The sequence below is a fragment of the Drosophila virilis genome, chromosome X, assembly GCF_030788295.1.
Source record: "Drosophila virilis strain 15010-1051.87 chromosome X, Dvir_AGI_RSII-ME, whole genome shotgun sequence".
NCBI classification, from domain to species: domain Eukaryota; kingdom Metazoa; phylum Arthropoda; class Insecta; order Diptera; family Drosophilidae; genus Drosophila; species Drosophila virilis.
The window spans coordinates 10,119,533-10,147,500 of NC_091543.1; the positions used below are offsets into that span (position 1 = coordinate 10,119,533).

Consider the following 27,968-nt stretch of genomic DNA (forward strand, 5'->3'; position numbering starts at 1 on the left):
ATCGTACTGTTAAGCAATCGATAATTGAAGTAGGCTAAATTTGGGTAGGCGAGACAATGGAAAATACGCGGCGTTTCTTTTTGGTTCCTTACCAAAATATACCGAAATGTGTGTACATTTTAGCAGTTTTACAAATCTTTAACTTTGGTGCATAAATTTACAGCAACCTTTGACTATCTGGCAACCATAGGTACGCGGTCTAACCATATCGATAGATGTGTGATTCAGTATTTTATATTTTTATTTAAAGAATACTCAAATCTTTTGTGTATGTAAAACCATAGCTATATTTAGTAGCTCAACTGAAGAGGTTCAGTCTCATTCAATCAAAATAATTTATAATTAAAAAAATACTTAGTATTTTTGAGGGATTTTCGCAAATACCAAATTAGTATTTTCGTCACTTGCAATATATCGATAAGTTATATTTTATTAGCGTGCGACGTGCGCTGCGAACGTATGTTACGTGTGTTTTCGGCTTGTTAACTTTTTTTTATTGTTTCCTTCCTCTTTTTTTTTTGTTGTTGTTATTGTGCGTGTGCGTGACTGCAGCTGAGCGCAGCCGTAACAAGAATCAAATATAACGCAATCTTAATAAGCCCCCAACAAGCCAACTGCAGTCGTATTTGCAGCGTTCTACGGCAATGTATGTGCAGAAAACTTTAAACAAACAAAAGAAATAGACCAAAGGCAGAGAGCAAAAAAAAAAGAGTATAAAAACGCGTGTTGAGCCGCAGCCGTAAGCGAAGCGCGGAGCCCAAGGCAGAGCCAGAGCTCAGTTGTGCTCGCTGCTCCAAGAGGCTGAAGCTGAAGAAGAAGAAGGAGGAGAAGCAGCAGCAGCAGCAGCAGTAGGCGAACAATTGTTCAATTGCCGTTGCGACTCGGCTCTCTCGCTCTCGCACGCTCTGCCGCTGCTGCTGACCGACCGCCTGTCCGTCAGCGCGTCGTCATTCGCTTTGTCGTCGCCGTTGCCGTCGCCTGTTTTCTAAACGCGCGCGTTCTTCGCTTTTCCTCTTCCGGCCTGGCCGCGTTGAAGTTAACAGCAAATAATCATAACAGCAACAACAACAACAACAGCAGCAGCAACAACAACAAATTGCGATACGAATAACAGCAACAAAATGGTAAGTTCACAGTTAATGCAATCTTTTTATTTTTGTTGCTTGTTGTTTCTTATTGGACATATCATGACTTATGCATTTCCTTTGTTGATGTGTCGCCAAAGCGCAACATTTGATGGCCAAAATTCAATGGCCACTGTCGGCGCCGCCGACGCAGCAGCAGCGGCAGCAGCAGCTGAGTGTGCACATGCTAGGCATCTCGCTCGCACTCGCTAGCTACGTGCCCAGCCACATGGTGGGGCCATAAAAAAAAAAAACCAAATTCGCCAAAGGCAAAAACAAAAACATTTCAATGTGACAACGGCGAACTCGTGCGTCCAAGAGAGTAGAAAAGGGGAGGGGGGGAGAGGGGGTAGAGGGAAGAGTGCGTGCTGCGACACAATAAATTTGCATTGTTTTGTTTACATGTTTCCATTTCTTCGTTCATTCTATACTATTTTGATTTGTTTGTGTTTGCTTTCCTGCTCACACCCGCAACGCATTGGCTTCCATTTCATCACAAAATTAACGGCGAAAACCGTTAACCGTTGCTTGTGCTAGGTTAGGGTTAAGCCCATGTGCCCTCTTGCCGCACCTTGCGCCAATCTTTTCGCCAGTCGCGAGTAATATGTACTTTTCGTTTCATATTCTTTTACTCTTCGCAAGATGGTAAACCTAGGGTATGCACAGTTTTGGACTACCTCAGATGGTCTAGTTGTTGAAGTAAGCACCTAAAACTTTACAGATTAGAATGTTCCAGTAGTTTGATGCATTGTTACGGAGAAGTTTATAGATCAGCTGCGTTGTGGGGCTAAGCTTGGTAGGGTATTCAAACTTCGGCACTACACAAAATTGGTTAATTGTTTTTATTGGCATGTTATCATTGTAAAGAGTGCAACATACATTCGATAACTTCGCTTGGAACAGGGTATATTCATTGTCAAATTTCGTTATTTAAATACACATAACAGGGAGCCTATAAGATCTAGATGGGCATTTGCAACCAGTTAATACAGTCTACTTCCTTTCACATTGTGAACAATGACAATAAAAGTTTTCGAAAAGCACGTTTTCCGCCTTGTCAGTCCCAGTGTGACCGTGCCAATATAGAACAAAAATCCAAAAGCTGAACAATACGCATTTCATCTTAATATAAGCACAAATCGTTTTGGCTAATTAGCAAAGACACAAACCACACGCAACAGTGCTCCCCTCTCTCTCTCTCTCTCCATGTTTAGCTGTTCGCTGTTCGTCCTTGGCCTGTGCACACTGTATGTGCAACAATTTGCACATAGGCCTGGGCGGTGCGGTGCAAGGTGGCAGCAGCAGTTGATGCCACTCCCACGCGCTGCTGCAGCGTCCCGATTTTACATGAAATTTCCCCAGCTGTCGCAGCTTATTTATTACCATCTGCATTTAGCTCTATTCGCTGCATATGCAGCGGCCCCTGTGGCGCATGCGTCAGCATCTGGGGCAAACGCACCCTATCACACCTACACCCCCACCCCTTTGCCCAGACCGTCCAGGCACAAAACACACATCATCGGCCCACCTGCCACCTGCTTGAAGTCTGTGTTCGTATATGCATACAACTAATATGCATATATGTATATCTTCTCGCTCTCTGTCTCTCTCTTTCTCTATATATATATATATATATATATATATATATATATATATATATACTGTATATAATTGCATTGATCAGCAATCAGTCAGTTATGTATAGATATACATATATAGAGAGCTAGCTGCATACTTGGAACTTTGGAAAATGCCATACACCGTGAAAAATGCGTGAAAAGGCTCTTTTGTTTTAAAACCGTTGCAGCGAATTGGTAACCGAAAAATGCGTGGAAATGCGGCTATTGGCAACCTTTTTTATATATATATTTTTGCTTTCGATAAGCTTGTTGGGATGCTTTATGTTTGGGAAGATTGGGCATATTCAGTTCAGTGGAAAATGTGTCTGCAATCTTGTTTGAATAATAATTTAAATATTGTCCAATCAGTTTTTGTACATTAGACGAGAGAAAGAGTGTACAATCGATTTGCACAACGCCTTTGCGCTGAGTGAAAAATGGGTGGAAATACAATTTAAACATGGAATGCAACAAAATACGCAATTACAGCTATGTTAGTTTATTTGTTCACTTAATTCTTTTGCACACACTGGTCCCACTGTTGCATTTGTAAATAAGAACTGCCTTGTGATGTGTGTACACATTGTAGATATTTTGTTATTGTTCGATTTGGTTTGCTTTTGTTGCGTTTTTATCCGGCATTTTTTGTTTTCATTTTAATTTTCGCTTCTGTTGCGATTTTGCAACCCTTAAATGCGACTCTCGCTCTGCCTCATCATTTCTCTATTTTTGTCTTCTTATTCATTTTTTTTTTGTTTGTTTCTTTGTTGTTTGTTCTTCACCCATTTTTGGCAACATGTTGATGTATTTCCATTTCAAGCAAACACACAAACACACACACACACACACACACACACATGCAGCACGTGTGTGCGATTATGTGAGCTTTTGTTTTCTTTTTGCAAGGTCATTCGCTTTGCTTTTATTTACTGTGTCAAAAAAGCGGTAAAAAAAGCATGGAATTTATTGTGTGTGGCCAGGCAACATGATTTTTTGATAACAGTTTATTTGTGATTACCCTGGAAAAAAGATGTCTAAAGCGTGCGTCACAGGAGAAGGAAGGGTCTATAAAGTATATATGTATATATATATATATATATATATATATTTATATATATGGTAATGTGATAAGCAAAAATCGATTATCTTTTCTATATCAGAAAGCAGAAATCGATTAACTTTTCGATATCAGAAAGCAGAAGTCGATAATTGTTTCTGTTCGATATCGGAAAGCACAAATCGATTATATTTTCAATATCGGAAAGCAGAAATCGATTATAGTTTCTGTTCGATATCAGAAAGCAGAAATCGATAATCGTTTCTTTTCGATATCAGTTCCCATTTGGTAAAAATCGATAAAAATCGATTGTGCGACTTGGTTTTTGAAGCATAACGTAAAAATAATATGAGCTTGTTCTCTTTAGATCACGAACATTGAAAAGTGTGCGATATCTAACTAAATTTGCCAGAAAATTGAAGAAAAAAGAAGCTAGATAGATTGAATAGCTGTGCTCGGGCTATATCCTTGCGTTTTTTGAAGCACACCTTGCGATCTAGCGTGAACTTAAGCTGAAAGCGTGTCTGAGCAGTCGCTACTTATTGATAACATGCTTTGGTTTGTTGTTGTTGCTGCTGCTTCTTGATCGATGCGCCGATAAGCGAGATGATCACGCGTGAGAAGAGCGATAGTTAGTAAGCTAAAAAGCAAATAAAAACAGCTAAGATCGTGATGTGGAAGTTCCAAAATACCCTTGGCAGACAACTGAAAGGTGATGATAGACTATGAGACATACCTCATCCGGCAGATGTTTAATGCAACTTTTGCCCGACAAGCTTATAATGTATATGTCGAGTAAGGTATATTAAGCATAATGCCAGGGTATAAACAGTGTTTGCCTCAGCTGGACAATCTGCTGCATATGAAGGCGTCGCCTCCATCGGGAATTCACTGTTGTCAAGGATGGGGGCTGTGCTGTGCTGCGCCTATTTCTGTTTCTGCATGTTTCCCAAGTTTGCAAGTGGCCCGATTCATTGATTTATCTCCAACCACAGAGGCAGCGGCAACTTTCAGCCAACCTGGCAGCCCAGTCGCAACCAGTCGCACCCAGAGTTGATGTTGCTGTTTGCCATCTTGCTCTAATTACCGCTGTACATGCGTTGTCCTGTGTATCCTTTGGCACTGGCCCGGCCTCTGCCTCGGCCTCTGCTTGTGCCTCGGCCTCGGTCTCGGTCTTGGTCTTGGTCTCGGTCTGGGCACGAGCGTGCACCCCTCCATTTCAATCAGTAGGCCGCCAGGCAATCCTTTTGTTTCAACGACACAGGGGTTGCACAGTAGAAGGGGGTGTGTGTGTGTGTGTGTGTGTGTGTGTGGAAGTGGGGTGTTTGTGTTTATTGGGGGTTGGCCCAATGCACATGCTAGGTAGTTTCTGTTCAGCTCGTTGTTCATAGTTCGTAGTGCTCGGTATCTCTGCATGCCAAACATTTCCATTGCCTGCTTGACTGCTGCCCTTTGTGTGTGTGTGTGTGTGTGCGTGTTTGTGTGTGTGTGCGTGTGCCTGTGCGTGTGTTGGGGGGCGAAAATTCCACATTCAACCCTTTTCTCTAAACTGTGCGGCACAGTGGCACCTCGCAGGTCGCTTAGTAACAACTGTGCAGCCAGAAAAGTCTATCGATAGTTGTGTATCGATATATAGTAAGATATCATAATATATGAAACATTCTTTTTTTGCCAATTGGGTTAAAGTATGCTAGAAATATTTTACAAGTATAGCCGAAAAAGGGAAAAGGGTAAATTGATTTTGTGCATTAATTCGTAGATATATGTATTAAGAATATCGTCTATCGATAGTTGTGTTCGATATATCAAGTATGAATTTATTGTCGATTAGAGTAAAGTGCGCCAGATAATATATATTAAATGTAGCATAAAACTCATTCCAGAATATCGTTTATCGATAGCTGCCCAACTCTAACTCTTGCATAGATGTATCGATATATGGAATATATTCCTTTCTGAACAATTGAAATAAAGTATCGATACAATAAGTTATAAAAGATAATAAGAGTAATATATCATTTATATGCAGAATATCGTTTATCGATAGTTGTGTAACTTTACCTCAACGATAACTTTTTGCATTGCCATAAGATCGATAAGAAACGCTATCGATATTCGGCTAAGGCAGCATATTTGGCCTATGTCCCGCTCTATATACAGTAACAGAATATCTTTTGCCTCTGCGACGATGCAACTATTTGATTAACTTTTGAGCGATGCTTGAACCACTGTGCAGCTGGTGTCAATTGAACGTTGTTGTTGCCGCGTCGTGGTGGTTGCGCCTGCCCGCTCCTGACCGCTTCAAAGTTGGCCCAAGCATCCGTGCCCGCGCCCCCAAACACAACGTTAAAGGGGTGTTTGCCACTGCAGAGACTAGCTGGAATGATTGTATGGGAGGGTGGGGGGCGTTTATATTTGGCAGAACGGGTGGATGGGCGTCTGGTTCGTGGACTGTGCTGTGGAAGCGCCGAAAAACTGCAAGCGTGCTTTGGCCTGAAAATTTCGCTAGCTGCCGGGGCAGAGAGAGACTCTGGAGTCGGCACAGCGCATAGTTGCCTCCAATACGAGCGCAGGAACAGTCGCAAATTGCAGCAGCAGTAAAAGCAGCAGCAGCAGCAGTTGAAGCCGTGGCAAGTGTTAAGTGGCGAGCAACTAAAACTGACCTTTGCCTGACCCGACGTGCTCCAGATGTAGCCAGACTGTCGAAATTGTGTGTTCTTTTATTTTATTTTTTTTGCTTGCCTCCGCTGCTTCGCGTCTTTTTTTCTCTCTGTGTGTGTGGCTTTTTTTTTTGGCTCGTGCTTTTTGTGCTGTTTTTTCTAAACAACTGTGTGAAAGTCGTGCGATTTCTCTCTCGCGCTCTCTCCCACTCTCTCTGCATGTGTGTGTGTGTGTGTCTGTGTGCGACGCTTAAAAGTGTGCTACATTTTTTTTGCTGTGCCTCATTCCTTTATTACTCTTTTTATTTGGTGATTCCCCGGAAATGTGCAGCGGCTTATTTGTTTGCTTTAGCGTGCTGTCTGTCTGTCGTACACTGCACAAAAATGCGAGTTCGTTTGATATTTATGCATATATATATATATAATGTGTGACTGTGTGTATATGTACTATATTCTCAACACGAACAGCGCCCTTTTATAGTTCCCAACCAGGCGCAAAAATAGCAAAGTTTATGTTCATAATCAACATGCATTTGGAAATTGAGTTTAACCGAAATTAAGGCTTGTGCACGTTTTAATTATGCGTTTCTGTCTTGTTCCATTCCATTTGCAGACTTCAAAGAAGCGTAAAACCTTTTTGGACACCGATGAGAACGACGACTTCGATGACGATGATTCTGGCTCTGATTTTGATGATGATGAAGATCCAGATCAAATAGAAGTGCCCGGTAAGTGCCAACACGAACCCCAGCTGCGAGTTGCCTGTTAAAAAATACACGCAAACCACTTTTTCATGCGGAACGGGCTGCAAATGAACTTTTGGCCCGAACCTAGACAGGCTGTTGTTCGGTTTTTAGCTAACCATAAAACCCGTGTCCCCCTTTGTTTAGGCAGGCGCGGGCGAGAAGAGCAGAGGGTCGACTTGAATAGTTTACCAAAATGCTTGGAACTTTCAGAATTGAGCTGTCTATGCAATAGCTTGTGCATATGTAACGGTTGGCAAAAGGTTAAAGGTCATTGCCACACAGCCTTCATGGCAGCAAAAAAGTTTTGATGTAACTTGATTCACTTTGATGCTAGTCGGAAACAATTAAAGCCATAGACAGAAACTTTTTATTTATTCATTTCGTATAACTTTCAAACAAGTCATGAAATCAAGCAGAAATTACATTTTGAAAGTTTTGCGATTGTTGCGAGACTTCAGTTCTAAATATTGGACAACTTCAGCTAAAGTTAGACGAGAAATTAGGAATATCTTTAGCATGCCGAAGATTTATTGCCCTTGCAGAACTATATAGGAACTATATGCTATATGTTATAGTAGCACGATGTTGATAAGAATCAGGATAGATGTAGCGTAACTCATAAGTGCCGAGTTTTGGTCAAGATAACTTAAAAAACTAAAATGCTTTTCATATGAGAAACTACTTAACGCTCGATTTTTGCTATGATATAGTGGTCCGATATTTATGGGATTTCTGCATATATGTAAGGAGCATTGTTAAGCTCGAGTTAAATTCCGAGTTGAGTTGAGATAAACAAGAAAGTTTTCCAAACAAGAACCAATAAGATATAGTGCTTCGATCCGGACTGTTTCCAACAAATGTGCTGTCTGCAATTCAAGAAAGGACAGACACAGAGAAAGAGAGAGAGAGAGAGGGAGAGAGAAGGTGAGAAGGAGACGGACAGTCGGACATGACATGATATCAACTCGGCTTATAGAATATATATACTTTGAAGTCATAACCAAATTAGAATACCTTCTAGAAGGGCCTAAGAACTTGCATAGAGAGTCCTGAAACTTGGCACGCAAATTGAAATCAATATCGACATTTCACACAGGTCATGTACTTTAGCTTATGTACTTTTGATATATTTACAGGGTATGTGTGCGCATAGTACACTGTTTCTCTGCCCATGGCGAGCAAACAGATTATTGAGGTGAAAACTTTGCCCGAATAACAGGTAGTCAGCATAAAAGTTTGTGAATATTTCAAATTGCGGCTTAGTTTTTAGCTGTGGAGCGCAAAGCTAGTCAGTTTTTGACTTAAATGAATGAAATTTAATTAAACAATATTTTGCTGGCAAACATTTTTGGGACTTCAGCAATTGGCTCTGCTCACAAAGTTTGCATTAATATTCAGCTCAAAGAGATGCGTTTCTCTACATTTCTGTTCACTTTGCGTCAAAAATATGTTTGTTATCAATTTTAACCAACTGTAGATAGAATATTCGATAAACGGGCAAATAGAGAGAGAGCGAGAGAGAGACAGAGAGCGAGAGAGAGCCTCCATTAATAAGGGGCGTATCTGTTTGGTTTCTGGGAGATTCCACATTAATAAAAGTCATTCTTCTCTCTGTATTTTTGAGTTATCGTTATCGTTCTTTGATCAGTTATCGTTTCTTTTATTGTCTCGATATATTACGAATATAACTTTTTTCGTTTCCTCATGCGTCTCAATTAGTTTGAAACTTTTGCAAGTTTTGATTCAGTTTTCAATAGTTTTTATTAAGTATTGCCAATGAAAGTAATCGATTTGTTTCGATATATTATCGTTTCATTTATTATTATTAATATGATTGTTATTTTAATACAATAATCAATTAAAATTTGATACCCTGAACCCATTAAAAATGGGTATAATAATCGGTAAAAATGTTGACCCAAATCGACAAAATGGCATTACGTTTTTTTTTTTCAAAATCGAGGTCGGTGCGAAAATCGAAACTTTTTCGATTTTAATATCTTGGATTTAATATCTCGGGTAATAGCTCCGCGCGGAGATATGACGTTCCAAAACGACATAGCTCCCCGCGGAGATATGACGTTCCAAAACGACATAGCTCCGCTTGGAGATATGACGTTCCAAAACGACATAATTCCCGCGGAGATATGACGTTTCAAAACGACATAATATCTCGGGTAATAGATCCGCGTGGAGATATGACGTTCCAAAACGACATAACTCCCCGCGGAGATATGACGTTTCAAAACGACATAATAATATCTCGGGTAATAGATCCGCGCGGAGATATGACGTTCCAAAACGACATAACTCCCCGCGGAGATATGACGTTTCAAAACGACATAATTTCTCGGGTAATAGATCCGCGTGGAGATATGACGTTCCAAAACGACATAACTCCCCGCGGAGATATGACGTTCCAAAACGACATAACTTCGCGCGGAGATATGACGTTCCAAAACGACATAGTTCCGCGCGGAGATATGACGTTCCAAAACGACATAACTCCGCGCGGGGATATGACGTTCCAAAACGACATAGCTCCGCGCGGAGTTTTTTTTATTATTTGTATTATTATTATTGTCATCATCATTATTATCATTATTATTATTATTATTATTATCATTAGTATTATTTTCATTTTCATTATCATTATTTATTATTATTGTTATTATAATTAATATTATTCCCATTGTTTTCATTATAAGTCTTAATATTATTATTATTCCAGCTATTTAAGACTTATCCATCGATATTTTATTTTCCTTGCACTGGCCAGGGCAATATTTCGCATAGTTTCTGGTTATTCAATTCCATAAACGCGATGGCCAAATATTAATTAAAATCGAGTATGCATCAGATTAATTAAATGCAAGTTCGAAGTACAGCACGGCGTGTGAGCGTGTCGGGGGCCAAGGAAGAACTTGCAGATAATCAGATTGCATTCGATATGGATATGATTTATGTATGTGCTCATCAATGCATTGCACAGCTCAAGCCAAGCCGGGACACAGATACATATGCCTGCCCATAAATATGTGCGCTATTGTCCCTATATAGCTGTGTCTACGGCTGTGGATGTAGATATGACTATAGCTATAGATATATGCAGATATTCACATATATATGCGCATGCATATGCATATGAAGTAAGATACATATATATATATATATATATATATATATATATGGAGACATGACATCCAATTGTAGCCAACTGTGCGTCATCTGTTTGTCTAAATGGCATTTGGTTTTGGGCATATGTGCATTAAGTATTGATGCTTAGCTCAATGCAAATCCTATCTGCCCCCGTCTCCGCTCTCGACTCGACGGGCCTGTTAATTAACTATCTATTATAAATGAGCAACAGCAACGGCCAACATTTTGTGTACGTCTGCCAATTAAATCCAATAATCCCATCAATCGGCCCTCATATTTGACCTCGGATCAACAGAATTTCGCACATCCTCAGCAAATCAAAAAAAAAAAACACATATAATTTAATTCAATTTGAGCTAAATGCCGCAGCTTAAATACACTCAGCAAAACGTTTTATTAGAATTTGTTCAAAGTAGGTGAAAAAACGTACTGAAATTAAAAAAAAAAAAAATAAGCAAAGTTCGACTTAATGGAAAGGAAGCCCGAGAGAATTTAGAAGTGTTTCGATATTTCGAAATTTCGATAAATATTTATATTTAATATAAAATATAATTTAGTATAAAATAGAATTTTCAAAAAACCTACCGCCTCTTATTCTCTTAATTTTGAAAGGGCTCGAGCTTAAGGATTTTCGTATAATACAAACTTACTTAAAATGAATAGGAAACAAATATATAATATATATTACATGATATGATGTCAATAAATAATGATGGAGAAATGGATTTTCAAGCCTGCCTTGAGTATTATAAGTTTTATATACAGCAAATTTGGAATGCAAATTGTGGAATAACACAGAATACATACAAATTTAAAATTAAATATCAAAAGTAATGGAACGTCTCAATATGCTCAAAGTATATGCAATATATAAAAAAAAAAGAAAATATAAACAAAACTAATAAAAAAGAATTTAAAGCCAAATCGGAAATGCAGCCCGATGTCTAGAGTTCAAGTGTTGCACACACACACACACACACACACGCACATGTCTATAGATATTTTGGGCTTAGACTTTGTTTATGTAAACAATTTCCAATTGGCAAATCGGCTTGTGTCCCCTGATTCCTTGCAGTATGAATATATAGATACATAATTAATCAGGCTTCCGCTCGCTCAATTTTCAATTCAATGTCAAACGGGGCTGTCCACTTGTCACTGCCTGTGTGTGTGTGTGTGTGTATTTGTGGGTGGGGGCGGGCGGTAGGCAACAACATCTTGAGCTTGTCGCAGCTGCGAACTGCGAATTAATGCAGCCCCCCATTGGCGACAGGTGAATGCAAAAGATAGACACGCTGCGAACACTCCTCCCATCTTTCGTTCCTCCTTTCCTACTTCATGTAAGCATGTACGCAAATTTCCATTTGCTAATTATGTACTCATTATATATCTATCCATATATATATATATGTATATATATAACAGGAAAGGGGCGGGTCAGGCCTACACATAAGCAGCTAAAGCAACACGGGCAGCCTTGGGGAGTTGCGGGGCAGGGGGTTCCGACTGGGCCCGGGGCTGGTGGTCTGTGGCAATGGCAACAGCTACAACAAGGGAATAAGGAATCGATTAGTTGCGTATGCGTCCAACCTGGACAGCAAATCCAGCTCCATATAAGTGCATTTAATATCTGTATCTATCTATCTATCTATAAAGTAGAAAAGAGTCAAATCATATGCTGATTGTTATTTACATATTTTATAGCCTGTTTTCACTGTGCTCAAAAAATGTTACATTTTCAAGCTTCACATATTGCAATTCCATTGGCGAGCGTTCGTTAACGGTAACATGTGAATGCCAAAAGTAACGCTTCTTTCGATAAACAGCTGATCGATCCGTTTGATTTGATTTACCAAGGGGCCTAGGGCCTCCATTTATTGGACTCCTTGCGGGATTTTGGACATCTTTAAATGTTTAAAACTGTGATTCAAATTTAAAACTATAATTATAATTTAAAGCTAATGATGCTTTCATAACATCGATGCAAAGTTCGATAAATCAACGCATTTGCTGCGAATAGCAACATTTTTTTTTTTAGCAAATGTGAAAAATGTGTTGTTATATGTAACATTCGCAAAAAACAACGAAAAAATGTGGGAAATGTGCACAGTGTAAACGAACGTTGAGCAACGCGTAGCTAATCAAGAATGCAAATTTTTATAGGTGTAAAGGGTATCTGCTCGTGCGGCTAGAGGGGCTTTCGACTAGAGCACACTCTAATTTGTTTTCCAACCGAGATATTTATTGGTTTTTGTTTACCGTTTGCAGGTGGCGGTCGTGATCTAAATACTGCAGTTACCTACGCGCAAAACATTCGCAGCGGTGTTGGCATCAACGTCAACAAGCAGGCGAATAGCGCACCAAGTGGCAGTCACAGCGGCAGCAACATAAGCGCCGCCTTTCTCAAGTTGGGCAACAACAACAATAACAACAACAACAACAACAACATCAGCAGCAGCAGCAGCAACAACAGCCACAACAACAACAACAACAACAAAGTCAACAGCAGCATTAGCAAACCGACCTCATTGCTGCTCAGCAACAACAGCAACAGCAGCAACATTAGCAACAACAACAACAATAACAACAACAGCAACATTAGCAGCAACAGCATAAATAACAACAACATTTCCGTATTGCGGCCAACAATTGTGACGCATACAACAAAAACAGCAATTGCGGGCGGCAAATTTACAGCGTTGCCAACAACAATAACAACAAAAGTTGCCATTGATAAGAGCCTAAACAACAACATGCCAAAGAAATTGACGGGTAAGTGTGACCATATTCTATACGTGTGCACACAAACACACACACACAGTCACACGCACACTCACACACAGACACACACACAAGTCAAAAGTCAAAAGCTCAATTTTAAATTAATGCTGCTGTGTTCTTGTTCTCTCTTCCCTCTCTCTATCTCTTTCTCTCTCTCTCTCTCTCGACTTTGCTGCTGCTGCATACTCAACTTCAACTGCTCGCTATCTCTTTCACACACTCTGTCGCTCTCCCTGTCTCTCTCTCTCTCTCTCTCTCTCTCTCTCTGTTTTGCTTTTATTTATCTTTTTTTGCTCGTTTTATTATTGTTTTGCGGTTGTTGCTTCGTTTGTTTCGTTTCGTTTCGTTTCGTTTGGTTTTGTTTTGCGTTTTTGGTCCAGCAGCCGCATTGGGCAACGCCAGCGGCACAAATACCGCAACGACAAGGATCAGCGGCACAGCGGGTGGCAACCCTGGCAGCAGCACCAATAGCAGCCACTTGAGTGCTGCCAGCGCCTATTTGAGCAGCGGCGCCGGCAACTATTTGAACAGCCTCAGCACCAACGATCTGATGAGTCTCGCCGCCTATGTTGCCTCCAAGGGGGCGCCCAATGGCAACAACAACAACAACAACAACATCAACAGCAGCAGCAGCAGCAGCAACAACAACAACAACAACAACAGTAGCTACTTTTCGGGCAGCGGCGGTGGCGCTTCAACTTCAGCCGCCTCTGCTGCCAATTTTAATATGGCCGCGTCTTTATTGGCGCAGAGTAAGTCCTGTAATGTTGGTAACAACCAAGAATTTGCCTAACAATAACCGTTTAATAACTTTTTGTCTGTGCTTGTTAGTGTGTGTGTGTGTGTGTGTGTGTGTGCCTGTGTGTGTGTATGAATTTCTCTTTTCATACACACATACATAACAAATAATGGTAGCTAGTTGAATTAGATGTTGTTTACAGAGAGGTTTGTCAGCACTTGGTTCTTGTAGAAGCTCCATAAAGGTTGCAGCAATATGTCAATACCATGTGGTGTATCTATTGACAGATGGACAACACTATTTTGTACTCTAACTCGCACAATCGCTTTAAAAGTTTGCAATTTTGTTGCAACGTTGTCAATTGTCAGTTGCGTCAATATGGCCACACTGTTTAGCCTTTGTTTGCAAACACAACAATTTGTAGAATAATTTGCAAATTCTGCAATTGTCGCCTATTAATGTAGTTATTCCAATATGGCAACGCTGTCAAATCTCATTTGCAGCAATGTGGCCACACTGTTAAGTCTCTGTTAACAAAAGGACAACACTGTTTTTTCTTAAGTTCGCAAAAAAGCTTCAATAAATATGCAATTGTGAAATATTGGCGTATGGCAACCCTCTTAATTCTCAGTTGCAGCAATATGGCAACACTGTGTGTGCATCTGTTGACAAATGGACAACGCTTTATATTTTTTCCTAAATGAGGAATATCTTTTTACAGTTTCTCTAATATGGCAACGCTGCCGTTGGTTGGGGCGACTCAGTCGCCAGGCTTGCGTAACTTTGACTTCAGCCTTTGGATTTATATAAGGTTCGGATCAAGCTTAATTTTGAGAGTTGTTTCGAACTGTGAATCGAACCAGCGGCCTTTCTTTTCATGGACTTGCAGCCCTGGTCAACATAGGGCTAAATTCAGCCGAGCTTTGATTATTTTCAATGTGCTTTGTACTGTTAAACAGAGCGCTGTTAATAACAGCAGCCAGCTCTGTTAGCCTATTAATGTTACTGTTATGATGTTTTTTAGCTCAAATTTTGAATGGATCGCATTGCTTTGCTTGGCGCGAACCAACTCGCCTCACATTTGACGCGCTCGGTAGGCCTTGCCTTTTGCGGGTTCCATCAGTTTCAGTTTTAGTTGTTGACTTTAGGCGCTTACTTTCGATTTAGTTTTACATTCAATAACATATCCGAAACAACGCGAGAATTTGTCCAAAATTTTTAGTCAAAAACAATCTTTAAAAAGAATTGATAAATTGTACATGGAAAACGTGCGTGTTATCATTTTGTTGTTTTAGCCTTTTAACAATTTCACAATTTGTAACATGATGAGTTTCAAGATGAAGAAGCCAACAACGGGCGCACTCAGCGAATCCACTCCAATGATACGGAGCAGCAGCCTCCTGAACTCATCCTCCTTCACCTCGATGGCGAGCAGCGGCAATAACAACAACAACAACATCGAGAACGACGAGGACAACTGCAGACTGAGTCGCATTTCCTTTGGCGGCAAATACAATCGAGAGCATTTGCAGCATTTGATTGGAGTGCAGGTGGCCCAGGCCATGGGCCGTTTCTATCGTGTGCACGCGCGCGCCCTGGCCAAGCTGGAGCAGTTGCTAATGGAGGAGCTGGTGCCGCGGCTGGGATATGCGCGGCCGGGCCATGCACAGCTGCTGGACCGGATGATGCGGCGCCTGAACAAGCTGCGTCCGGCGGTGTTGCATGTCAGGGCGGGACTGCATCGACGAATGAGTAGCCGGCACAAGAGCAGTGTGCCGGACCGGTCAAATGTGCTGGACAGGCAGCGCAAGCAGCAGCAGCTGCAATTGTCGCGTTCCAGTTCGAGGAGCACCTGCCTGGATACGGATTTGCGATCTTCGAGTCTCTGCTGCCAGCTACGAAATGACACCAATATGAGCAGCAGCATTGATGGCTCCAAGGAGCTGACCTTGGGCTCAGAGGCGCTGACGCAACGTTCCGAGTCGCAGTCGCAGTCGCAGTCACAGTCACAGTCGCAGTCGCAGCCAGTCAAGGATAAGGCAAAGGTTCAGGCCCGCAAAAAGATTGTACAATTAATATATCAAAATCACGCGTTCAGCTCGGCGCCGTTCAGTGAACTAAGCGAATTGCATTTGACAGACGCAGATCGTCGCATAAGTGCCGGCAAATGCGAGTCGGGATCGAGATCGAGATCGAGAGCGTTAGCATCGGTAAATTCGCACTCGATGAATCGCAAACAGTTCGAGTCGAATCTATTGTACAAAAAGTCCTCGTTCTCGCTGTACATGAACCGATTCAAGTATCCGCCGCCCTGGCCGCACTCCTACACGCGCAGGTGCAAGCCGCGGAGCGTGAGGAGCGTGTTCATGCCGCAGCCCTGGGTGGAGGAGGAGGAGGAGGAGGAGGATGAGAACGACAACAACTGACCGATCCGATCTATTATTTATATTGAAAGTCCTTTGCAATGACAATTCGCAAGATGATTAAATTGATGTCACGATTCAAACACTTTGACTCTGTTGCACTTCCCGCTGATCCATTGTGATTTCGACCTACCCTAAGTTGACTTTCACCTTCGACATTTGCACTTGGGCTCACTTTCACTTTGCAGCTTCGCTTGTCAACTTTTCCGACGACTTTATCATCATTCTATCGGAATCCTAGGTGAATGTTTTGACTTGGGCAAACGAGCGCTTCACCGAACTCGTGACGTATAAATCACAAGCATATTCCAGCTCTATGCTGAGTATATTCCTGCTCATCAACAGTCGAATGAATCCGTCTTTTTTGGCGACTGCCTGAGACCTCCCTTGCAGAGACTTGAAGCCTCGAATTCAACACTTGAGAGTATTTGGTCGCAGTTGCAAATGTTGCTCTTCGTGATTGCGTTCATCATGTATTGAATGGGCTCTAGCCAACTTTTTGTAAGCCACTTTACCTCGAATAAATCTATCATATCGAAGTATTTGTTTATACAGAGCATAGCTAGCTGCATTTGATAGCTTGTTTTAGAGTTGAGTTTTAAGAAGTATGAAACAATTTATTTGCTCTACTAATCACATGTAATATATTCCATCTCTCTCTCTCTCACCTTCTCTCTCTCTCTCTCTTTTTTCGCTGTCTGCATTCATGCAACTCTTTCCATGCATTCCATCTCTTTTGCACACGCACACCAAAAACAACAACAACAACAAATATAACACAAACAAAAACAAAACACACTTGTCTTGCAGTGAGCTATGCGGGCGCTGCCACGCCCATGCGTGCACCGTACAAGCTGCCGCCGGGCAGCATGCCACAAAGCGCTGCCGCCAGCGCAGTCAAGAGTAGCAGCAGCAGCAGCAGCGGCGCAACGGCAACAGCTGCAGCAGCAGCGGGCGTCGGTGGCGGCGGCATGAAGGTGAACACCATGATGCTGGAGAAGCTGCAAAAGCTGATCGCCCTCAATCCGGAGTACTTGACCAGCGGCATACCCAACCATGTGATGACGCAGCTGTTCATGCAGCCGATGCGCATGCCGCAGCAGCAGCAGCAGCAACAGCAGCAGCTGCAGCAGCAACAGCAACAGTTGCAGCAGCTGCAGCTGCAGAATGCGGCCGTTGCGAATGCGAATGCGGCAACGGCAGCTGCCGCCGCAGCGGCTGCCTCGGCGGCCGTCTATGTCCAGCAGGAGGAGGATGAGGTGGACTATGAGGAGATGGGCGTGGCCGAAACATATGCCGACTATTGGCCAGCAAAGCGTAAGTAATGCTTCGCTGCATCCCGAAGATTAATTGTTATTTTGATTGCATCCGGACAGTCAAGCTGGGCAAGAAGCATCCGGATGCGGTCGTGGAGACCGCCTCGCTTAGCTCCGTGGAGCCGTGTGATGTCTACTACAAGCTGTCGATACCCGCCGAGACAATTAACAGCGGCCAGCTGAGCGCCCTGCAGCTGGAATCCATCACGTACGCATCCCAGGCGCACGATCATCTCCTGCCCGATGGCAGTCGTGCCGGCTTCCTGATTGGCGATGGCGCCGGCGTTGGCAAGGGTCGCACCATTGCCGGCATCATCTACGAGAACTACCTGAAGGGGCGCAAGAAGGCCCTCTGGATATCCGTTTCCAATGATCTCAAATACGATGCGGAGCGCGATCTCAGCGACATTGGAGCGACGCGCATCGAGGTCCATGCGCTCAATAAGGTGGGCAACATACAAAAAATTACTTTCAAAATAGGTCTCAATTATTGTAATTACCCATTTAATTACTTGAGTAATTCTGCCAGACACACCTAACCATTGAAATATATACTTTAATTGCCTCCAAGCTTTTAAGCTATTTATACGTCCGTCCGTATGTATGAACGCAAGGATCTCAGAACATATAAAAGCTATAGACTTGAAATTGATTAGATGTAGGTGCTCCTAGTGTCTGCGCAGATCGAGTTTGTTTTCGAAATTCGATCAATCGATAAAAATCGATATCGATATCCTGTTTTTTGGGCAATGTTAGTGAATAATAAGAGCTAGAGTCACGAAACATGATATGTTGCTTCTAAAATAGAATATATTTGTCAAGTATCTTTCATTTAATACCTGTCGCCACCTCTCCGCTACCACCCCAGAGCTATAAATCAAGTTAATAACCCAACTTTTATTGCCAACCAATTTAAGCCAAAATTTTAATGCAATTGACTTTTTCAGTATACACAAATATTCTATGATACAATAAGATATACTGTCGAAAATTTCATAAAGATCGGTTAAAAAAAACCAAAGTTATATGCAACTGCGCAATTGAAGAGAGCAGCATCTTTAAGAATTTCTGTATGCATGTACAAACACACATTCCTGCGCGTCTGCTTCGCATTTTAACAGCAGGTTATTGCGACTTTTTTCTGTAATGCTATTTAAGTTCCTTTTTTAATCATAAGTGCTTAATTCAAAAAATATCGATTTTGACCCAAATCGAAGAAATGGCACGTTTTTTTTTTCAAAGTCGAAGTCGGTGCGAAAATCGAAACTTTTTCAATGATTTTATTCGACAAAACAAAACGACATAACTCCCGCGGAGATATGACGTTCCAAAACGACATAACTCCGCGCGGAGATATGACGTTCCAAAACGACATAACTCCGCGCGGAGATATGACGTTCCAAAACGACATAGCTCCGCGCGGAGATATGACGTTCCAAAACGACATAATATCTCGGGTAATAGCTCCGCGCGGAGATATGACGTTCCAAAACGATATAACTCCCGCGGAGATATGACGTTCCAAAACGACATAACTCCGCGCGGAGATATGACGTTCCAAAACGACATAACTCCGCGCGGAGATATGACGTTCCAAAACGACATAACTCCGCGCGGAGATATGACGTTCCAAAACGACATAATATCTCGGGTAATAGCTCCGCGTGGAGATATGACGTTCCAAAACGACATAATATCTCGGGTAATAGCTCCGCGCGGAGATATGACGTTCCAAAACGATATAACTCCCGCGGAGATATGACGTTCCAAAACGACATAACTCCGCGCGGAGATATGACGTTCCAAAACGACATAACTCCGCGCGGAGATATGACGTTCCAAAACGACATAATATCTCGGGTAATAGCTCAGCGTGGAGATATGACGTTCCAAAACGACATAACTCCCGCGGAGATATGACGTTCCAAAACGACATAATATCTCGGGTAATAGCTCCGCGTGGAGATATGACGTTCCAAAACGACATAATATCTCGGGTAATAGCTCCGCGTGGAGATATGACGTTCCAAAACGACATAACTCCCGCGGAGATATGACGTTCCAAAACGACATAACTCCCGCGGAGATATGACGTTCCAAAACGACATAACTCCGCGCGGAGATATGACGTTCCAAAACGACATAATATCTCGGGTAATAGCTCAGCGTGGAGATATGACGTTCCAAAACGACATAACTCCCGCGGAGATATGACGTTCCAAAACGACATAATATCTCGGGTAATAGCTCCGCGCGGAGATATGACGTTCCAAAACGACATAATATCTCGGGTAATAGCTCCGCGCGGAGATATGACGTTCCAAAACGACATAACTCCCGCGGAGATATGACGTTCCAAAACGACATAATATCTCGGGTAATAGCTCCGCGCGGAGATATGACGCTCCAAAACGACATAATATCTCGGGTAATAGCTCAGCGTGGAGATATGACGTTCCAAAACGACATAACTCCCGCGGAGATATGACGTTCCAAAACGACATAACTCCCCGCGGAGATATGACGTTCCAAAACGACATAGCTCCGCGCGGAGATATGACGTTCCAAAACGACATAATATCTCGGGTAATAGCTCAGCGTGGAGATATGACGTTCCAAAACGACATAACTCCCGCGGAGATATGACGTTCCAAAACGACATAACTCCGCGCGGAGATATGACGTTCCAAAACGACATAGCTCCGCGCGGAGATATGACGTTCCAAAACGACATAATATCTCGGGTAATAGCTCAGCGTGGAGATATGACGTTCCAAAACGACATAACTCCCGCGGAGATATGACGTTCCAAAACGACATAACTCCGCGCGGAGATATGACGTTCCAAAACGACATAATATCTCGGGTAATAGCTCCGCGCGGAGATATGACGTTCCAAAACGACATAATATCTCGGGTAATAGCTCCGCGTGGAGATATGACGTTCCAAAACGACATAACTCCCGCGGAGATATGACGTTCCAAAACGACATAATATCTCGGGTAATAGCTCCGCGCGGAGATATGACGCTCCAAAACGACATAATATCTCGGGTAATAGCTCAGCGTGGAGATATGACGTTCCAAAACGACATAACTCCCGCGGAGATATGACGTTCCAAAACGACATAACTCCGCGCGGAGATATGACGTTCCAAAACGACATAATATCTCGGGTAATAGCTCCGCGCGGAGATATGACGTTCCAAAACGACATAACTCCCGCGGAGATATGACGTTCCAAAACGACATAACTCCGCGCGGAGATATGACGTTCCAAAACGACATAACTCCGCGCGGAGATATGACGTTCCAAAACGACATAATTTCTCGGGTAATAGCTCCGCATGGAGATATGACGTTCCAAAACGACATAATATCTCGGGTAATAGCTCCGCGTGGAGATATGACGTTCCAAAACGACATAATATCTCGGGTAATAGCTCCGCGTGGAGATATGACGTTCCAAAACGACATAACTCCCGCGGAGATATGACGTTCCAAAACGACATAACTCCGCGCGGAGATATGACGTTCCAAAACGACATAACTCCCGCGGAGATATGACGTTTCAAAACGACATAATATCTCGGGTAATAGCTCCGCGTGGAGATATGACGTTCCAAAACGACATAACTCCGCGCGGAGATATGACGTTCCAAAACGACATAATTTCTCGGGTAATAGCTCCGCATGGAGATATGACGTTCCAAAACGACATAATATCTCGGGTAGCTATGACGTTCCAAAACGACATAATATCTCGGGTAATAGCTCCGCGCGGAGATATGACGTTCCAAAACGACATAACTCCCCGCGGAGATATGGCCTTCCAAATCACCACGTTTTTGCGAAAATCGAAACTTTTTCGATGATTTTCTTTTAATATCTCGGGTAAATAATGTCTGATTTTGAAATGTTATACCTTTTTGAATGCGTACGGATCCCTATTATCAATTGGCATTCAAAGAAATTAATCATCGATGGGTTGAAAAATGTTGTTGACAAAAAACCGATTCGTTCGTAAATTCCATCTTTTTGATGATTTTTGGAATATTTATACCTTGAATCCATTAAAAATGGATATAAGGGTATATTGTATTTGTGCAAAATGCAAATGTATGTAACAGACAGAAGGGAGCATCTCCGACCCCATAAAGTATATATATTCTTGATCAGCATCAATAGTAATTAAATGACATTTGCGCGGTAATTACGAGTAGTTACAAATTTTACTTAATTGAGCATCCTTTTGTCAAATTGCAGTTCAAATATGCGAAGATCAGCTCGGATGCGAACAACAATTGCAAACGCGGCGTCATCTTCAGCACGTACTCGGCCCTGATTGGCGAGTCGAACAACAAGACGGGCAAATATCGTTCGCGGTTTCGGCAGCTGTTGCAGTGGTGCGGCGAGGACTTTGAGGGTCTCATCATATTCGATGAATGCCACAAGGCGAAGAATCTGTGCCCGGTGGGCTCCGGCAAGCCAACAAAGACAGGCCAAACGGTGCTCGAGCTGCAGCAGAAGCTGCCCAAGGCGCGAGTTGTTTATGCCTCGGCGACGGGCGCCTCAGAGCCAAAGAACATGGCCTATATGGTTCGCCTGGGCCTGTGGGGACAGGGCACAGCCTTTGGCAGTTTCGGTGATTTTATTACCGCCGTCGAGCGTCGGTAAGTTCCCTATATATATAAATATCGTCTTCTAGCCAATGCTGATTCATGTTTCGTTTGCAGCGGCGTCGGCGCCATGGAAATTGTGGCCATGGACATGAAGCTGCGCGGCATGTACATTGCCCGCCAGCTGAGCTTCAAGGGTGTCAGTTTTAAGATTGAGGAGGTGCCGCTCTCCAAGGAGTTTCGACGGATCTATGATCAGAGCGTTGAGCTTTGGGTGGAGGCCATGCAAAAGTTTACAGAGGCCGCCGAGCTCATCGATGCCGAGAGCCGCATGAAGAAGACCATGTGGGGTCAGTTCTGGTCCTCGCATCAGCGCTTCTTCAAATATCTATGCATTGCGGCCAAGGTCAACCATGCGGTGCTTGTCGCCCGCGAGTCCATCAAATATGGCAAGTGTGTTGTCATCGGCCTTCAGTCCACCGGCGAGGCGCGCACCCTCGATCAGCTGGAGCGCGACGATGGTGAACTGACCGATTTTGTGTCCACAGCCAAGTGAGTTTTTGTGCAAAACAATTTGACAATAAACTTTAAACCAGTTTACATTAAAGAACAGGCTGAAGTTGAGCTTTGAGCTTAGTTCAAAGCTTGAATAGTTGCTTAAAGCTTTATAAGAATTAGACTAATTGACTAAAAGACAGCTTTAAGCTAAGCTAAAATTAGAGAACAGCGTGCTTTCAAGAAAGTTATTAAAGCTCTAAAGAGCTTTTGTCTTGGTTGGGGAGCTTTTTGTTGAAGCTTTAATGTGCTTTTATACTTAAAGAGAAATTTGTAGCTTTTGAATGCAGTTTGCCAACTTAAACCAAAATGAAAACAAATTTGATAAAATCGAAATCTAAACGTTTTGTTTTACACATTTTTTTCGCCCTTTGCAGAGGCGTTTTCCAGTCGTTTGTGGAACGGCATTTTCCGGCGCCCGATCGCAATCGCATCAATCGCATTTTGGGCCTCTACGACGAGACGCCGCCCGTGAAGCACGAGCCGCACAGTCTGCTCAACAACAACAACAATAATAATAATAACAACAATAACAGCAGCAGCGGCGGCGGCGGCGGCGGCGTTGGCGGCGGCAGCAGCAGCAGCAGCCGGAGCAAGCGAAAGGGCGCCGGCAACGGCAGCGGCAGCGGGCGGAAAACAAAAAAGAAGAAGCGCAGCGGCTCCTGGCAATACAGCGACAGCGACGAGGAGGCGGCGCACACATCCAGCGGCGACCTGGACAACAACAGCGACGATGCAGCGGACAGCGACGATGCCTGCGACGAGGAGCACGAGGGGAACGACAATGACGACGACGATGACGATGAGAACGAGAACGAGAACGCCGACGATGATGAGAACGAGAACGAGGATGATGATGAGGACAAGCATGATGGGGACAGCGATCGGCACAGTGTCGCCAGCGATTATAGTTCCGATTTCAATCCGTTTTTCATGAGCGGCAGCGACAGCGACATCGATCCCTGGGTGAATGCGCGCAGCAAAAAGTCCAGCGGCAGCGCCAACAAGAAGACCCAAAAGAAGTCCAAAAAGAAGAAGGGCCTGAAAAAGGAGCCGAAAATCAAAAAGGAGCCAGCCACCGGTGCACCTTCAGCGAGCAGCAATAACAACAATAACAATAACAATAACAATGCGACCATGTCCGCCACGGTGGTTGCCGCTTTGAATGCGGCGAAAAGCCGCAAGCCACAGCAGCAGTCGACGCAGGACAAGATCCAGGATCTGTTGCAAAAGAAACAGGAGCTCAAGGGCACAATGACACCGGTGGGCGTTAATGGGGTCAAACTGAACTATGGCCCGCCGCCCAAGGATGCCATCGAACGGGCCTGCACCATGAAGGAGGAACTGTTGCGCAAAATCGAACGTCTCGGCGCCCGGCTGCCGCCCAACACATTGGATCAGCTAATCGATGAGTTGGGCGGTCCCGACAACGTTGCCGAAATGACAGGCAGGCGGGGACGTGTCGTCCAAAGCGACGATGGCTCCATACAGTATGAGTCGCGCACAGAATCGGATGTGCCGCTCGAGACGCTCAACATAACCGAAAAGCAGCGCTTTATGGACGGCCAAAAGGATGTTGCCATCATATCGGAGGCCGCCTCCAGCGGCATCTCGCTGCAGAGCGATCGACGCGTCTTCAATCAGCGACGGCGCGTTCACATCACACTCGAGCTGCCCTGGTCTGCCGATCGGGCCATACAGCAATTCGGACGCACGCATCGCTCCAATCAGGTGAACGCGCCCGAATATATATTTCTCATCTCGGATCTGGCGGGCGAGCGGCGTTTCGCGTCGACGGTGGCCAAGCGACTCGAATCGCTGGGCGCCCTCACACACGGCGATCGTCGGGCCACGGAGACGCGCGATCTCTCACAGTTCAACATTGACAACAAGTATGGCCGGCAGGCCCTGGAGACGGTCATGCGCACCATTATGGGCTATGAGACGCCGCTGGTGCCGCCGCCGACCGATTATAGCGGCGAATTCTTTAAGGATATTGCCGGCGCCTTGGTCGGCGTTGGCATTATTGTGAACAGCGAGAGCCATCCGGGCGTGCTCAGCCTGGACAAGGACTACAATAACATATCCAAGTTTCTCAATCGCATTCTCGGCTGTCCCGTCGATCTGCAGAATCGTCTATTCAAGTATTTCACAGATACCATGACGGCCATCATCAATCAGGCCAAGCGCGGCGGTCGCTTCGACTTGGGCATTGTCGGTGAGTTGATGATGCGATGATGATGATGCCTAGGCAGCTTACCCGTTCCCGATGTTAATCTATCTATCTCTCTCTCTCTCTCGCTTTCTACGCAGACTTGGGCGCTGCCGGCGAGAATGTGACCCGTGTGCGTCTGATGCGTTTTATGCGCAAGCATGCCACGGGCGTGGCACCCACAGAGCTGCACACGGTGCGCGTGGAGCGCGGCATGATATGGCAGGAGGCCATTGACAAGTGAGATTACAAAGTGCACCTATTCAGTTCAGGCTCTCTATTTAATCCTATTCTATATGCATTCGTTCCACTAGGTATGCGGATCTGTTCAATGAGCACGAGGGCTTCTACACGTCGCATCAGCTGCGCAATCAGAAGCGCACCGCAATCCTGGTGGTTGTCATCGAACAGCAACCGGCGCGCAGTTCCACGGATGCGGACAGCAGCAGCAGCGGCAGCAGCAAGGCGCAAAAGAAGAAGTCGCGCAGCAAGAAGGAGATCATGTGCCAGATATACAGGCCAAATACGGGACTGCAGGTGCGACACGAATCGCTCGCCGAGCTCGAGAAGAAATATCGCAAGGTGGCCAGCGAGGAGGCCGAACCGCATTGGACCGAACAGTACGATGCCTCGGTGCACACCTGCTCGCACGCCTACTGGAACGGCAACTGTCGCAATGTCAGTCTGGGCAACGATTGCGAGGTAAGCCCCAACGCATGCCACCAATCCAAGCCCAAAACCCAATTGACATATATTCGTTCATATTTACAGGTGGGCTTGCGTCAGCGTCTCTATCATGTGCTCGCCGGCTCGGTGCTGTCGGTGTGGGGCCGTGTCGAGCATATACTGAATACGCGCTCCAATAGCAAAATGCAGGTGATACGCATGAAGACAACCGAGGGCGAAAAAATAGTCGGCACCATGATACCAAAGTCATGCTTTGAGCCGCTCATGAATGATCTGCGCAGCGACTCCGAGAAGCAGGAGGAATTCAACTATTAAACTACAAACAGAACACGATAAAACTAAACAAAAACAACAACAACAACAAAAACAACAAAACAATAAACAAAAAACAAAATTCCACCCACCAACAACTAAAAAAAAAAAACATCGCGAATCCAGACAATGTCGTTGTCTCCTTCCAAAAGAAGATACCCCACAACCAGGACACACATACAACAACAACAACAACAACAACAACAACAACAACAACAACAACAACAACCACAACAACAATCACAACAGCAACAACAATAACAGCAGAAGAGTTGGGAAAATAGTTGCCGAACATTTCATGCTCATTTTATACATTTTTTTTGTTTTTTTTACTTTTCATCTGCTTTTTTTACAATTTAATTGCTTTTTGTTACGTTTTTTTTTTTTTTTACTTTGATGAATTTTCCGTTTACGTTTTACACAAAATCTAGTTGTAAAATCGCATCGTACATAAGTCGAAATGTATTTTCAAGTCTATTAGAAACTCAAAGTCAAAATTTCTAATTTCTAATTATTTAGCTCACACACACACACACACACACACACACGCATACACACATACGCATACACACACATAAACGGCATGGATAAAAAAGATATAGTGAAAACAAATGAAAACGCTTATTGTATGGACTTTTCTTAATGATTTAAATAATAATTAATTTAACTAAGTATAACATTTACGCTAGTAAACACACACACACACACACACACACACACACGTACACACAATGCCAGCAAGCAAATGTTAAATATTTATTGCGCATACGTTTTAGTTACACACACATATTACAATTATTATGTATGTATGTATGTCAAATGACAACCCCCCCCCCATATATGATTTCTGACCTTATTTAAATGACGCTTTTTTCCTTTGGTTTTTTTTTCCTATATTTACTTAATTTTTAATTGAAAGCTGCAGCGCAGCGCGCAGCTTTTTGCTAGTTGAAGTAAATGCAAAATGCAAGAAACAAAGCAAAACAAGGCAAAACAAGAAAAGAACCTAAAATATAATATATAAACAAACATTTAAGAGTTAATTATAAACGCAAAAAAAAGATAAGGCATTTTTTTTTTCATGTCAATATATAATTTTAAGTTGAAATTGAAAAGTCAAAACAGTTTCTAATTAAGGTCCTCTAACTGTAATAAATAAATTAAGCTTAGCCATTAAAGGTGTTAATATACATATACATATGCGTATATGTATATATTTATGTATGCACGCACACATATTTACATACATATATGCATATAACAAATACAAATGAAGTACGTGCACGTATGTGCATGCAAAATAATAAACGCGATATTGTGGCATATAAAAGAAAGCAACAAACAAAACAAAACAAAAATTACACATCATATTTGAATTCTTTTACTTGTTTATCAATTGGGAGCATACGTCAATAATTCACAAACTCTGGAAACGTTTTTACTTCCCAGATCGAGGTTATTGGCAGAAAAATAAAAAACATTCTCCAATTAGACAATTTAAATAGCTAATCGGATTTAACTGTCAAAATTTTTAGCGTACTGTTATCGCACGTGCGCGCATCTATCGACCTATCGATATCAAAGGCGATAAGGTCGTCGCACAGAGTTGCCACTTAAGCAACCTTTGGGCAAGTGAAGTGTGCTGCGCTTGCAGAGCGCACCCGCCATTTTTTGAATTTGAAAATTTATTGAAAGCGATAGCATGTGTTTTAGTAAAGTTGCGAAAGCGTTATTTAATTTTATATATTCATTCATATTACAATCTCGCTCTTCCAGAGCTGAAGTTCACATACACATAGTTTGCCATTCAATAATTTCGCTATCTCATTTCGGGTTTCTCATTTCTTTGTTGTTGCCATACTCTTCGCACTGAAGTACATTAGTTTTAGTTACAAGTTAATACAAGTAGAGAGAGAGAGAGAGAGAGAGTTGGGCAAGTACATAAATAACATAAGAAGC

At 43.1% G+C, this 27,968-nt stretch overlaps 2 protein-coding genes across 7 annotated transcripts in view; one reads left to right on the forward strand and one right to left on the reverse strand.

Annotated features, from left to right (window-relative positions):
* Positions 1-429: 429 nt before the first annotated feature.
* Positions 430-27,379, forward strand: sno (strawberry notch). Of its 4 annotated transcripts, none has more exons than XM_032440654.2 (12): positions 430-1,124; positions 7,074-7,188; positions 12,634-13,137; positions 13,527-13,898; positions 17,119-17,625; positions 17,685-18,070; positions 21,891-22,297; positions 22,361-22,795; positions 23,176-25,016; positions 25,112-25,250; positions 25,325-25,712; positions 25,782-27,379. In XM_032440654.2, exons 1-12 carry the CDS (start codon positions 1,122-1,124, stop codon positions 26,010-26,012), a joined length of 5,328 nt encoding a protein of 1,775 aa, XP_032296545.1. In that variant the 5' UTR covers positions 430-1,121; the 3' UTR covers positions 26,013-27,379. The 4 variants fall into 4 exon arrangements, with proteins under 4 accessions (XP_032296545.1, XP_032296546.1, XP_032296547.1 ...); XM_032440655.2 differs by having other exon boundaries at positions 13,530-13,898; XM_032440656.2 differs by lacking the exon at positions 13,527-13,898 and having other exon boundaries at positions 432-1,124.
* A 335-nt stretch (positions 27,380-27,714) lies between these two features.
* LOC6633361 (brefeldin A-inhibited guanine nucleotide-exchange protein 3) overlaps positions 27,715-27,968 on the reverse strand; it is a 13,852-nt gene continuing 13,598 nt past the window's right edge. For all 3 annotated transcript variants that reach the window (XM_032440644.2, XM_032440642.2, XM_032440643.2), the window contains exon 9: positions 27,715-27,968. This exon is cut by the window's right edge and continues 5,758 nt beyond it. The gene's annotated coding sequence lies outside the window, so the exon portion shown is untranslated.

Bases quoted from the DNA above. Each gene is read 5' to 3' on its own strand.
- sno (XM_032440654.2), top strand. The intron at 22,796-23,175 runs GTGAGTTTTTGT...CGCCCTTTGCAG, and splicing joins GATTTTGTGTCCACAGCCAA to AGGCGTTTTCCAGTCGTTTG. The intron at 25,251-25,324 runs GTGAGATTACAA...TCGTTCCACTAG, and splicing joins TGGCAGGAGGCCATTGACAA to GTATGCGGATCTGTTCAATG.